The 12,305-nt window shown below is 53.8% G+C and overlaps 1 protein-coding gene across 3 annotated transcripts; it reads right to left on the bottom strand.

Moving 5' to 3' along the window:
• Positions 1-3,036: 3,036 nt before the first annotated feature.
• On the bottom strand, positions 3,037-10,786 carry Wbp2 (WW domain binding protein 2). Of its 3 annotated transcripts, none has more exons than XM_069992979.1 (8): positions 10,651-10,786; positions 7,146-7,254; positions 5,509-5,644; positions 4,801-4,893; positions 4,139-4,273; positions 3,791-3,913; positions 3,283-3,359; positions 3,037-3,172 (listed from the first exon to the last, which is right to left on the bottom strand). In XM_069992979.1, exons 1-8 carry the CDS (start codon positions 10,707-10,709, stop codon positions 3,119-3,121), a joined length of 786 nt encoding a protein of 261 aa, XP_069849080.1. In that variant the 5' UTR covers positions 10,710-10,786; the 3' UTR covers positions 3,037-3,118. The 3 variants fall into 3 exon arrangements, with proteins under 3 accessions (XP_069849080.1, XP_069849081.1, XP_069849082.1); XM_069992980.1 differs by lacking the exon at positions 10,651-10,786 and adding an exon at positions 10,212-10,252; XM_069992981.1 differs by lacking the exon at positions 4,139-4,273.
• Positions 10,787-12,305: the final 1,519 nt, after the last annotated feature.

Here is a 12,305-nt window from a genome sequence, read left to right as displayed (position 1 = left end):
TCCCGGACTAAACCTCAGATGTGGGCAGGGGTGGGGCAGGCTCTGGGGTGGGGCTCCGCAGGCATTGCTCCAGCAGGCAGCCAATGGCGCAAACTGTTCCACCCCACAGGTGACATTCCATGCAGGTGACAGGTCAAGCTGTGTAAAGAGGGGCCAGCTTGTGTCTCAGGGAACTCCACAGCCCCTGGGCAGGGCCGGCGGGAGGGGGAGGCTCCCATGCCAGTCTCTTCACAGGGCCGCTGTAGGCCCCAAGGGAAAAGGAAACTTTAGCACTGGGGTTCCAAAGCTCCTGGACCAGTTGGGGACAGGGCCCAGGCTTGGCCCAAAGGCTTTGGCTTTTCCCCCCATTCTCTTCCCAGCAGGTACACAAGGCCACTCAAGGGCGCACAATTCGCCTTCCCTTCCCCTGCTCATCTTGGCAACATCTGAGCTCTAAGGCCCAGGGCAGGTGGGGCTGCCAACCAAGGCCGTTGACAAAAGCAGCGGCTCCTTTCCTGAGCACCTGTCACTCATGGCTTTGTCCTTCCCTGTCCCTTTATCTTATCCATCTACTCTTAGACATAGGCCCACCATGGTCATGGGACTGTGCTTGTAGGTGAGATCACTGAAGCATATGGTTAGATTTGTCCTTCACAAGTCCTGGCAGGTTTCAGCCTCCTTCCTCCAGTACCTGGCCTGAGCCTGGACCTGGGCAGCCAGTAGGTGCTGCATGCAGAAGACATAGGCTCTTTTTCCAGGCAGGCACTGGGTGGCACCAGATGTTGGGGGCTTTAATAGCTGCTGACTAAACAGGCTGTTAAGAATCAGGGTCTTAGCCGGGCGCTGGTGGCTCACGCCTGTAATCCTAGCTACTCAGGAGGCTGAGATCTGAGGATCGCGGTTCAAAGCTAGCCTGGGCAGGAAAGTCCATGAGACTCCTATCTCCAATAAACCACCAGAAAACCGGAAGTGGCGCTGTAGCTCAAGTGGTAGAGCGCTCGCTTTGAGCTGAAGAGCTGAGGGACAGCGCCCAGGCCCAGAGTTCAAGCCCCACGACCGACAAAAAAAAAAAAAAAAAAAAAAGAATCAGGGTCTTGGTTGGGAAGGTGGCTCAGTGGTAGAGTGCTAGCCTTGAGCACAGAGAGGTTCAAAGTCAGTGACCAGATCCTGAGTTCAAGCCCCAGGACCAGCCAAAAAAAAAAAGAATAAGGGTCTTGCTGGTGCCGGAGGCTCATGCCTGTAATCTTAGCTACTCAGGAGGCTGAGATCTGAGGATCATAGTTCAAAGCCAGCCTGGGCAGGAAAGTCCATGAGACTCATCTCCAATTCACCACCAGAAAACCAAAGTGGTGCTGTAATCCTAACTACTCAAGAGGCTAAGATCTGAAGATCATGGTTTGAAGGTAGCCTGGACAGGAGAAAAATCCAGAGATTTTACTTTCAATTAGAAAGTAGGAAGTAGAGCTAAGTCAAATAGTAGAGCACCATCCTTGAGCAAAAAGCTAAGGAACACACCCAGGTCCTGAGTTCAAGCATCAGTACTGACACCAGTGGAAGTGTGGATCAAGTGGTAGAGTGACAACTATGAGTGAAAAACAAAACAACAACAACAAAAAAGTGAGCCAGGTAGAGTGACAACTTTTGAGTGAAAAACAAAAAAAAAGTGAGCCGGGTGCTGGTGGCTCACGCCTGTAATCCTAGCTACTCAGAAGGCTGAGATTGAGGATCACGGTTCAAAGCCAGCCTGGGCAGGAAAGTCTGCGAGACTCATCTCCAATACACTACTAGAAAACCAGAAGTGGCGCTCAAGGGGTAGAGTGCTCTCCTTGAGCGGAAGAGCTGAGGGACAGCACCCAGGCCCAGAGTTCAAGCCCTATGACCGACAAAAAAAGAGTGAGCTTATGAAGCCTTTTGTTCAAGTCCAAGTACCAGTGAATGCATGCATGTGCCGTGTACATGCACACACATGCACACACATGCACACACACACACACACACACACACTTTCTCTCTCTCCCCCTCCCCCAAGGAAAAAGAGAAATGAAGGAGAAAGAAAAAGGAAGGAAGGGAGGGAAGAAGGGAGGGGGGTCTCTCACCTGGAGAGAAGAGGAACCCTGTGTCCCCCCTCCCACAGCCAGCCAGTCCTTCTGGAAGGACTTACCCTGGTCACCACACAGAGCCAGAAAGAGTCCAGTTGCTTCAGTTTTACTATTTCACAGTTTTAGCAAACAAATCCAAGGTGCAAACAGGGTTTATTTCACATTAATATATTAACTGGATTTTGTCAAATAAATAGGGAATTCTCTTTAAATAACCATCTCCTCATTTTGTGGCCAGTCCAGGAACAAATCCTAATGCATCCAGGGGGCGTGAAGCTTTGAGGGGTGGCAGCAGATTCTGGGGACACAAGGGTTGCAGCCCTTGTTTACAGCCCACCCTGCAGCCTCTGCCTGGCACAGTGGGCCAGACATGCGCTGAACAACTCCCATCAGGAAGCCCCTTAAAGTGGGAGAAGACCTGAAGGGGCTAATAGATTAGACCTTCTAAGGGGTGGGGGGGCAAAAGGGCTTCCTCCCTGAAACCAAGGCCTTGCCTCCCGTCCGGCCACACAGCAGCTCATGGTACCGCTCCCAAACCCACACAGGAGGCAAGGCGGCCGCGCCTGGCTGGCTGGAATGTGGCCTAACAGCTGGGGGGGGTGGGGCACCCTGCCTTCCAGGGCCAGGCGCCCAGCAGGCGACGGAATGGGAGAGCCTGGCAGGCCTGGCGGGAAGACATGGCTGCCCTGCCGGCTCACAGGGTTGTGTGTGGTCTGGTGGCCAGACCCAGGGTGGACTGTAGTGGAGGAGGTGGTCAGAGAGTCCCTCGGTGGGAAGGCGCTAGTGGAGCTGTTACCAGAGTGAAAGAGGAACCAGAGGGACAGCCCGTGCTCCTGGGAGCCCCAGAGATGGCGAGAGGGAAGCAGCACTGTGGGCTGGGCTAGCCTGGGAAACTGGGGTGCCTCTCTAAAGGTCAAGGGGCCACGCCCTTCCCACACTGCTCATTCCAGGTAACTGTTTATGATCAGACGGGGAAGAATGGCCCTGTAGGCCTCCCCTCCCCCGCCCCCCAAGAAGAGAGGCAGGGAGGTAGGCGGGCTCTACTGCGTCTTCTTGTCTTCTGGGGGGTAATAAGGTGGGGGTGGAGGCTGGCTCTGAGAAGGAAAGGACAGAGAACATTAGAAGGTTCACTTCAAGCCAAGGTCTCCCCCACCCTCGGCCTCCAGCCAGCAGGGCCCAGGCCGCGGGCCTATTCCCCACTCACCGTGGGCATGTAGACGTTGTGTGGATTGCCTGGGTTGTAATAGGCGCTGGCAGCTGCTTCTGCAGCCTTGGCCTCCGCTGTGAGAGCAAACACAGGGCAGGCATTGGTGACAATCCCTCCAGTCCTCGGCCTAAGCTCTGTAAAATCCCGGCCCCAGGGCCCAGGACAGCTGGTGCCAGTGACCCAGACCAAAGCGGCAGTGAGTTTCCGGAGCACCTGTCACAGGCTGCCCACTTTACGTGTCTCACTGAGCTACTCCGACACAGCCCACCAGGGGGTCCTGTGGCCATCTGTTTGTAGAGAATAATGCAGGGAGACCTTCCTAGTCACACGGCTAGCTAAGGCACAGATGACCTGAAATCTAGCTCTTCACCCACTTTCTGGTCCCCGGGGTGGAAGTCCTGCATCATTTGTGGCTCTCAGTAGTCTGGCCATTTTGAGATTTTCTAGGAGATCTTGGGGAGTGGAGGGCTGGTTCCAAAAAACTGCTACAGCCCAGGGGCCTTACCTGCTGGAGTGGAAGGGACATCAGGGCCGCTGACCGGAGGCTCCATGGGCCCGGGATAGGGTGGAGGCGGGGGCTGCACATAGCCCATGGCTCCATCCATCATGGGAGGTCCTGGGTAGAACTCTGCACAGCAAGAAATGTCAGGGACCCAGTGAGCAGCCAGGGCCTCAGGGTTCCCCAAGACAGCTGTTCCCAGAGCTGCCTGCCAGCTCCTCAGGGCGCCCTCTGAGCCTCTCCAATGTCTGTTAGTGCTAAAGCAGGTGAAGGAACTAGCGTCCCCTCTCTACCCTCTAGCCTGGGAGAGGCCGTTAGTGGATGGGTGGGGTGGGCAGCAAAGGACACACTCACCAGGTGGGGGCGGTGGATAGGGGTAGCCAGGAGGGCAGGGGTACATTCCATTGGCGACTGGTGGGGGAAAGACATAGGCCCCGCTGGGCATGTAAGGGTACCCATAGGCTCCATTGGGGGCTTCACCTCTGGAAGCTATAAGTACAAGGGGAGAGAGACATGAGTGGCGCCGGCCTCAGGGACCGCTGGGTCCCTGGACTGGGCTAGCAGGCATACCCTAGCTCCATCCCGCCGCCCACCCCACGTGGGACTGCCTTAATCAGGACACAGCGAGAGGAGAGGTCGGAGCCATGGAAGTCAAGACAGGGGGAGGCATTCGAGATGGGGTAAAGGATGGAACCCAGCGCTCGGGGATTTCAGATGGTTGCTTAGAGGCAGTTCAATGGTTGGGTTGCTTGTTTTAAAATGTACAAGCATGAGCAGCTCTGTCAGAATGACATCTGCCTGCTCCAGGCGGGAGAAGCGCAGGCTTTGGGTTCAGAACACACGGGATGGTAATTATAGGCTTCCTTCCCCCTTCTCTAGCCCGGGTCAGCCCTGGTCAGCTGAGCGCAGATACTTATCTGTTGGTGCTTACAAAACAACAACAACAAAAAAACAAGTTCAAACAAAAAGCCCACATGCTGGCTGTCATCCGTCCCCTCGATCTAGAGCCTGGCTACCTTGAGAGGCCACCTGCAGCATCCGTTGTCCAAACTCAATGGCGCCCCCTGCTGTGAAGGTCAATTTGTAGGAAGCGGAGCCTTCCCAGCCACCTGAGAAAGGGACAGGACAGGTGAATGGACAACTCGGGAAAGACAACAGGCCAGATCCCCAGCCCCACAGACATGACTTCAGGCCCTGACCCAGTGCGCACATGTGTGTATACCATCACTGGTATATACTGGTGCTTGGGCTTGAGCTCAGGGCATTGTGTTCTTGCCATGCTTTTTTTGTGTGCAAGGCTAGCACTCTACCACTTGAGCCACAGCTCCATTTCTGGCTTTTTGCTGGTGAATTGGAGATTAAGAGTTTTATGGACTTTGCTGCCCAGGCTGGCTTTGAATCATGATCCTCAAATCTCAGCCTCCTGAGTAGCTAGGATTAGACACGAGCCACTAGCACCTAGCTACAACAAGCACTTTTATTTGGTTTTCTACTCTGTTCACTCTCTGGAAAGATGATCTGAGTGGCTAACTTTCACCCAGCATTCCCCAGCTACCAGTATTAGGCAAATGCATATGCATTCCTCCGAAGTTAACCTAGAGTTAAAGGGACCTGGCTAGGATGGTGAAGGGCCTGGGGGTGGATCCCCGAGGTGGCAGTCAGAGCTGCCCACGGCCTGGGGGCCATTTGTGCCCCATTTGTGCCCGAGCTCCCTCGCTACCTACCTCCTGCTTCGGCCTTCACCATTCCCTTGATGTAGTTTGCACCAAATACAGGCTGCTTGATCTCACAGTCCTTCATCAGATAAAATGGCATCATGAAGGACTGCATGGCATCCTTCCCCTTGGACAGAAAGATGATCTGCAGGAAAAGAGGCCAAGGGCCATCAGTGCCAGAACTGCCGCTGGCTCTGGCTCAGCCATCATCCCCAACCTGCTTCCTGCAGATGACAAGTCTACTCCCAACTGCCAGCCCTGCAGCCCCAGGGCGCTCTGCACCAGACCTTCAGAGGAAGCACTATAAAGGAAAAGGCCCCAAGAGTGGCCTAGAGAGGCCAGACTCAGTTCACAAGGGGAAATGAGCAGGCAGGACGGCTGTCATTGAAGGGGCAGAGGTAGTGGCAGAAAGTAGCCTTGATGTGAAGAGGTCTATGACACAAGGGACACACAGGCAGGGGCAGAGGCAGGGCAGGGCAGAGGCAGGGCAGGGAAGGACAGGCCCAGCTTGAACCTCAAACAATGGAGCTGTAGCAGGGAATCAGAAGCCAGAAGAGATCATCATGACCTTCCCGTAGATGCCTCTGCCCAGAGGCCACATAGCTCTCCTGTCCTGTACCTACAGTTTCAAAATCACCTGATAGGGCTGGGAATGTGGCTCAGTGGTAGAGTGCTTGCCGAGCATGCATGAAGCCCTGGCTTTGATTCCTCAGCACCACATCCACAAAAAAGGCTGGATGTGGTACTGTGGCTCAAGTGGTAGAATGTTAGCCTTGAGTAAAAAGAAGCTCAGGGACAGTGCCCAGGCTCTAAGTTCAAGCCCCAGGACTGGCCAAAAATAAAGAAATATCACTTGATAAATTCAATGTAACCAAAGACTTGAACTATCAGCTGGGATTTTGAGGGCCTCATGTATCAGTCAAGCTGAATAAAACCCGAAATGTGTTCTTTTTCTAGTTTCATAAAAAGCTATGGACAGGGGGCTGGGAAGGTGGCTCAGTGGTAGAGCGCTTGCCTTGCATGCCTGAGGCCCTGGGTTCGATTCCTTAGCACCACATAAACAAAAAGAAAAAAGCCAGAAGTGGTGCTGTGACTCAAGTGGTAGAGCGCTAGCCTTGAGCTGAAGAGCTGAGGGACAGCACCCAGGACCAGAGTTCAGGCCCCATGACCGGACCCCACCCCCCCCCCAAAAAAAAAAAGCTATGGACAGGGGCTTGTTCCTATTCATCTCTCAGAGCCTGTGCTGCAGTCTGGCATTTTCTGTTAGGCTCTCAGCCCACCCAGTTGACAGGCTGTGGCCATGCTAGGAATTCTATTTAGCACTATTTTTTTTTTTTAATCACTTTGGAAGTGGACACAGGCTTCAGGCTACTCCAGGCCCAAATCATCACAGCTGCTGCATCGCACTCTAGAGAGATTCTGTGGCAGCAGCTCTAGAATTTGCCTAGACTCACTGCCCAGCAGTCAGCTGATCTGCACAAAGAGCCTGACGGGTCTAGAGTCCAGAAGGAGCACATGACAGAAAAACAGGAGGGGGAAGGCACTAAGAGATCACCAGGGCTGAGGTCACTCAAGTCATCAGGTGAAGGATAAGGAATACAGGACTACAAGAGCAGAGGGCTCAAATGACCTGTTGTACAACTCACCCGGTAAGGGGTAAGGTAGATGGTGCCCTTCTTGGTCCCTTTGAAAGCCTCTGGTATGTTCTTCATGTCATTGAATGTGAGTTCCACATGATCATAGGACATCAGGATGCTGTGAGGAGATAAGATAAAAGGCCTTGATGAGATGGCAGATGTCATCTGTCACCCCACATACTGGCGAGGCTGCCCAGCAGTCCCAACTGGGCTTAAGGAAACCATTTAGCGCAGCCAAGAAGAGACAAACGCATTGAGGTCAACAGAATTTCACCAAATTCCACTTACACAGCCCCCACATGACCAGCAGCCAGGAGCAGAACTCCAGGACTCTGGAGATGCCCTCATCTCTCCAAGGTATACTGGATGACCTGCGTTCCTTCTAAGTCCTGCGAGTGATGTGCTAGTTTGCTGCCGTTTTAGGCCTAACAAATAAACATGATTTAACGTCTAAGACACAAGTCTCCATACAACAAAGCGGCATCCTTCAAGGCTCCCTTATATCCTGGCTTCTTAAACTGATCTGCATCGATGCCTGTCCAGAAAGCTTTGAAGGACAGTTCAAAGCTTTCATCTCTTAAAGAGGCTCAGGAATTAAACATTGTTTATTATTTTAAACACCAAAGTTTAAACATGACTTAAAACTTCAATTACGGGGGCTGGGAAGGTGGCTCAGTGGTAGAGTACCTGCCTTGCATGCATGAGGCACTGGGTTGGATTCCTCAGCACCACATAAACAGAAAAAGCCAGAAGTGGCGCTGTGGCTCAAGTGGTAGAGAGCTGGCCCTGAGCTGAAGAGCTGAGGGACAGTGCCCAGGCCGAGTTCAGGCCCCACCACCAACAAATCAAAACAAAAAACAAAAAAAAAAAAACTTCAATTATGGAATGTGGATTAGTGGTAGAGTGCTTGCCTAGCATGCATGAGGCCCTGGGTTTGATTCCTCCAAACCACATAAAATTAAAAACAAAACAAAACAAAAAACCCAACCTTCAATCATGTTAACATTATTTTTTCTTTCAGAAGTAAGGTTGTCTGGGTGCCAGCCACTTGCCTATAATCTTAGCATAGGAGGCTGAGATCTCAGGATCCCAATTCAAGGCCAGTTGGGAAGAAAAGTCCTCAAGACTCATCTCCACTCAACCAGCAAAATGCCAGACTGGAGATGTGGCTTAAGAAGGAGAACATCATATTTAAGCAGAAAAGGCAAGAAAGAGTGCAAGGCTTTTCCAGGTGCTGGTGGCTCATGCTTATAATCCTAGCTACTCTCAGGAGGCTGAGTCTAAGGACCATGAATCAAAGCCTGCCTAGGCAGAAAAGTCTTTGAAACTTTTTTTTTGGGGGGGTGGGTCATTGGGCTTGAACTCTGGGCCTGAGCACTGTCCCTCAGCTGTTCAGCTCAAGGCAAGCGCTCTACCACTTGAGACATAGCACCACTTCCTGTTTTGAGTAGTTTATTGAAGAGTCTCATGGACTTTCCTGCCGGGGCTGGCTTTGAACCGTGATCCTCAGATCTCAGCTTCCTAAGTAGCTAGGATTACAAACATGAGCTACAGGTGCCCGGCTTCTTTGAAACTCTTATCTCTCAGAAGCTACTCAAGAAAAAAAAAAAAAAAGCCAGATATGAAGCTGTGGCTCAAGTGCTACAGCACTAGCCTTGAGCAAAAAAAAGCTCAGGAACAGTACCCAAGCCCAGCCAGAGTCCAAGCCACGGCCCTGAGTTCAGCCCCAAATACCAGCACACCAAAACAAAAAAAAACACACACACACAAAAAAAAGAAGTGAAGAAGTTGAAGTATGGCTCAAGTGACAGAACACCAGGCTTGAGCAAAAAAACAGAGCGAGAGCACAGACCTGAGTTCAAGCCCCAGTAAGGGAACCAAAAAATAAAATATGCAGAACAAGAAGTAAGGCTGAGACAGTTCCCCAAAGAAGGCACACCCTGTGTAGCAACCAAAGAAATGTCCCAATGAGAAAGAAAAGCAGTCCCAAGAGATTTACCAAATGACATCAAAAGTATTTGGCCAGTTCCTGGACCTGGCTCAAAAACACAGATGAACAAACTAGACAGCAACGAAGTTTCTGATTACGTGATTAAAAAAAAAAAAAGTCCAAGTTCAGATGGCTTATTGTTCTTCTTTCCTCTTCCCAAATACAACTTTCCTGACTGGGTAGTGGGAAGAAAAGACAGCTGGCCCAATATGGGAGGACAACTCAGAGGAAAAGAGGTGTTTACCAGGAACAGGCTGGGCCCATCGTAAGATGGAGACAAAGCCAGCCTTCCAGGTCTGGCCTTCACCCCACTCCAGGCTTTCTCCTCTGACTCACTAGGCATTTCCAAGTGACACATCGCAGTCTGGGTGCTGATCTAAGTGCAGGTTCTGTCACCGCCACGGTGTCTCCCTGGGGAATGTGGGCGTCTCCTAAGCTGCTCCTCACCTTCCAAAGCCAGCAGACCTCAACCCAGGTTTGGAGACCCTGATGGTCAATACCGGAGGAGTAAACAGAAGACGGAGGGACCTCGGGCCAGGAGCCCAGAGGCTGGAGAAGAGATAAAATGCACTTGGGCAGAGAGGAGAGAGAGAGAGGAGTAGGAAAGCTCTTGAAGTTAGGGCAATCTCTGTTCTGGGAAGTGACAAGCCCTTGGGAATTCAAGAGAGAGAAAGGGACCAACAGTGGACAAGGAACCACATTCGTGCCTGGAACTGAATTCAGGCAGCTGCCAAACACTATCTGATGTAACCTCGGGAACCTCAGCTTTTCGCTTCTTCTTTTGTGGTTGTTGTTCTGGCCCTGGGCTTGAACCCTTGAACTCAGGGCCTGGGCACTGTCCCTGAGAGCTTGTCTGGCTCAAGGCTGGCGCTCTACCCCTGGCGCTACCGCTGCACTCCCCCTGTTTCCGGAGCCTCGGCCTCGGGAGTAGCTGGGGTCACAGGCGTGAACCCCCAGCCCCGGGGCTCTCGGCTTTTCCCGGCGTGGTTCCGGAGTCTTCCGGTGGTTAGGTGAGGCTGACCCGGGGGGTCTGCAACGCCCTCCCGTTCATTCCCGGCTGTGGACCGGAGGGCGCGTCACCCGACCTCCCCCGGGCCTGCCCTCGGTCCATCCATCCATCCGTCCGACGTGTACTGGTTTCTGGCGCCCACGAGCTGGGGGTTCAGGAAGGCAGGGGAGGGGCGGCGGCCCCGGGGCAACCGCGGCCCCGGTGCCCAATAAACGACGATTGTTTTTGTGTAAGGCTCCTCCTCCTCCCAAGTCCCCGACTCCGCGAAGAGGCTCCAGAACCATCTCTAGGCCTGACGGGTGGGCCCGACCCCGGTGCCGCCCGTCCGTCCGTCCGTCCGTCCGCCCCCACGGGGTCGCGACTTCCGGCCGCCCCCGCCGCCGGTCCCCCGGCCGTTACCCCCGCGCCCCATCACTTCCTCTCCTCGGGAGAAGCCCACCACTGCCCACCGCCCACCGCCCACACGACTGACAGCCACCCAGCGGCTCTCCAGAATCCTTCCGCAGTGTTTTCACCTCTCCGTGTTGTTGACGATCACTCCGCCGCCTTCTGAGTGATTCTTGTTGAGCGCCATGGTCACTGCGAGAGGGGGGGGGGAAATCCCGAGACTCGCAACGCACTGCGCCTGCGCCTCTCTTCGGCCCGCCCCTCTCCCCCCTAGTGGCGTCGTTCAGAATACAGTCGGCCAATCATAGCTCTGGAGCAGAAGCTGAGCCAACCACCTGAGCCTGAGCGTCACGTGGTAATAGTTTACTTGCCTCGCTTCCCCCCACTCCCTCTCCCCCCCCCGACTCCCAGTGGCTTGCTGCATCACAAACAAGCTGAAGCCTACAATTCCCAGCAGGCAACGCTCCGGCCATTTCGGTCTGTCGCTATGCTTTCTGGGAGATGATTGCATTCTGGTACTTGTAGTCTCCAGAGGCCGTAGGCCGGGCTTGGCTTCTATAGGGTGCCCTAGACTCGGCTCCCTACGGGGAGGAGGGCGCCTAGACACCATTGCCTTCCAGGCAATGAGTGGTTGGCCGAGTCCGGACGAGCTGCCATCGCTTTAATCAACTCCGACTCGGACGCTCCTAGGTGGGCCGTGAAAACCACCGCGGGTGCCGGAGCCCGGGCTCGGGAGGGCCGGGCCTGGTCCCCTCCGGGTGCACGGAGCCCGCCGCCTCCACCGCCGCTGGCCTCGCGGGGGCGCTGCAGCGCCGCCTGCCCCGCGGGGTCCCGGCGGGAAGACCTCGGCTGGACCCGGGCTGACGGAGGGAGCGGAGCCCGGCCTGGAGCGAGACCCGCGGCCTCGGAACGGAAGGGGCCGGCCCGTCTGAGCCCGTGATCCGGCGGTGATCGCCGCCTGGCAGCACCCCGGAGGGGAGCCTTTGGGGGGGGTCCTCAGCCCCCGGGTGGCATCGTGTATCCTTAAGGGATCAGAGTTTGACTTTAGGAAAATAATTGAATTACTGACTTTCATTGCGGGGGGGAGGGGGGCCCTGGGGCTTGAACCAGGCCTGGGCACCATCCTTCGGCTTTTTCACTCGAGGCTGGCACGCCAGGGCTTTGAGCCACAGCTCCGCTTCTGGCATTTTCTGGTGCTTCATTGGCGATCAGAGTTTCACGTACTGTTCTGCCCGTGCCAGCCTCGAATTGTGGTCTCAGTCTCCCCTGTTGCTGGGATTACAGGTGTGAGCCATTGGCACCTGCGAGATTTAGCTTTTTTTCTTTTTTCTTTTTGAGATCGGATGACAGATGCGTGGCTACCGAGCCCAACCTACTTTAGCTTTTGGGAGATTTCCTCCATGAAGGAACAAAATCTACCTCACTAGAAGAAAAGTTTGTGTTAAAGTCCTGCAAAAGACATCCAGGGTTAGCTCTTGAAGGACAGGCGTAGTGAGTTAATGATGCTCATGATGAAGTCTTCCCTACATGCAGCAGGTACAAAGGATTAGGTCAAACTCTATACTGACATGGGAAGATCTAGTAAATACACAATGGTGTAGGCTATAGATATAAAATTTCAGGAAGGCCGGGCGCTGGTGGCTCACACCTGAAATCCTAGCTACTGAGGAGGCTGAGATCTGAGGATCACGGTTCAAAGCCAGCCCGGGCAGAAAAGTCCGTGAGACTCTTATTTCCAATTAACAACTAGAAAACCGGAAGTGGTGCTGTGGCTCAAGCAGTA

This window comes from Dipodomys merriami, unplaced genomic scaffold (assembly GCF_024711535.1).
Source record: "Dipodomys merriami isolate MVZ:Mamm:240054 unplaced genomic scaffold, mDipMer1.0.p SCAF_42, whole genome shotgun sequence".
Lineage (NCBI taxonomy): Eukaryota > Metazoa > Chordata > Mammalia > Rodentia > Heteromyidae > Dipodomys > Dipodomys merriami.
This window is presented reverse-complemented; position numbering and strand designations above follow the sequence as displayed.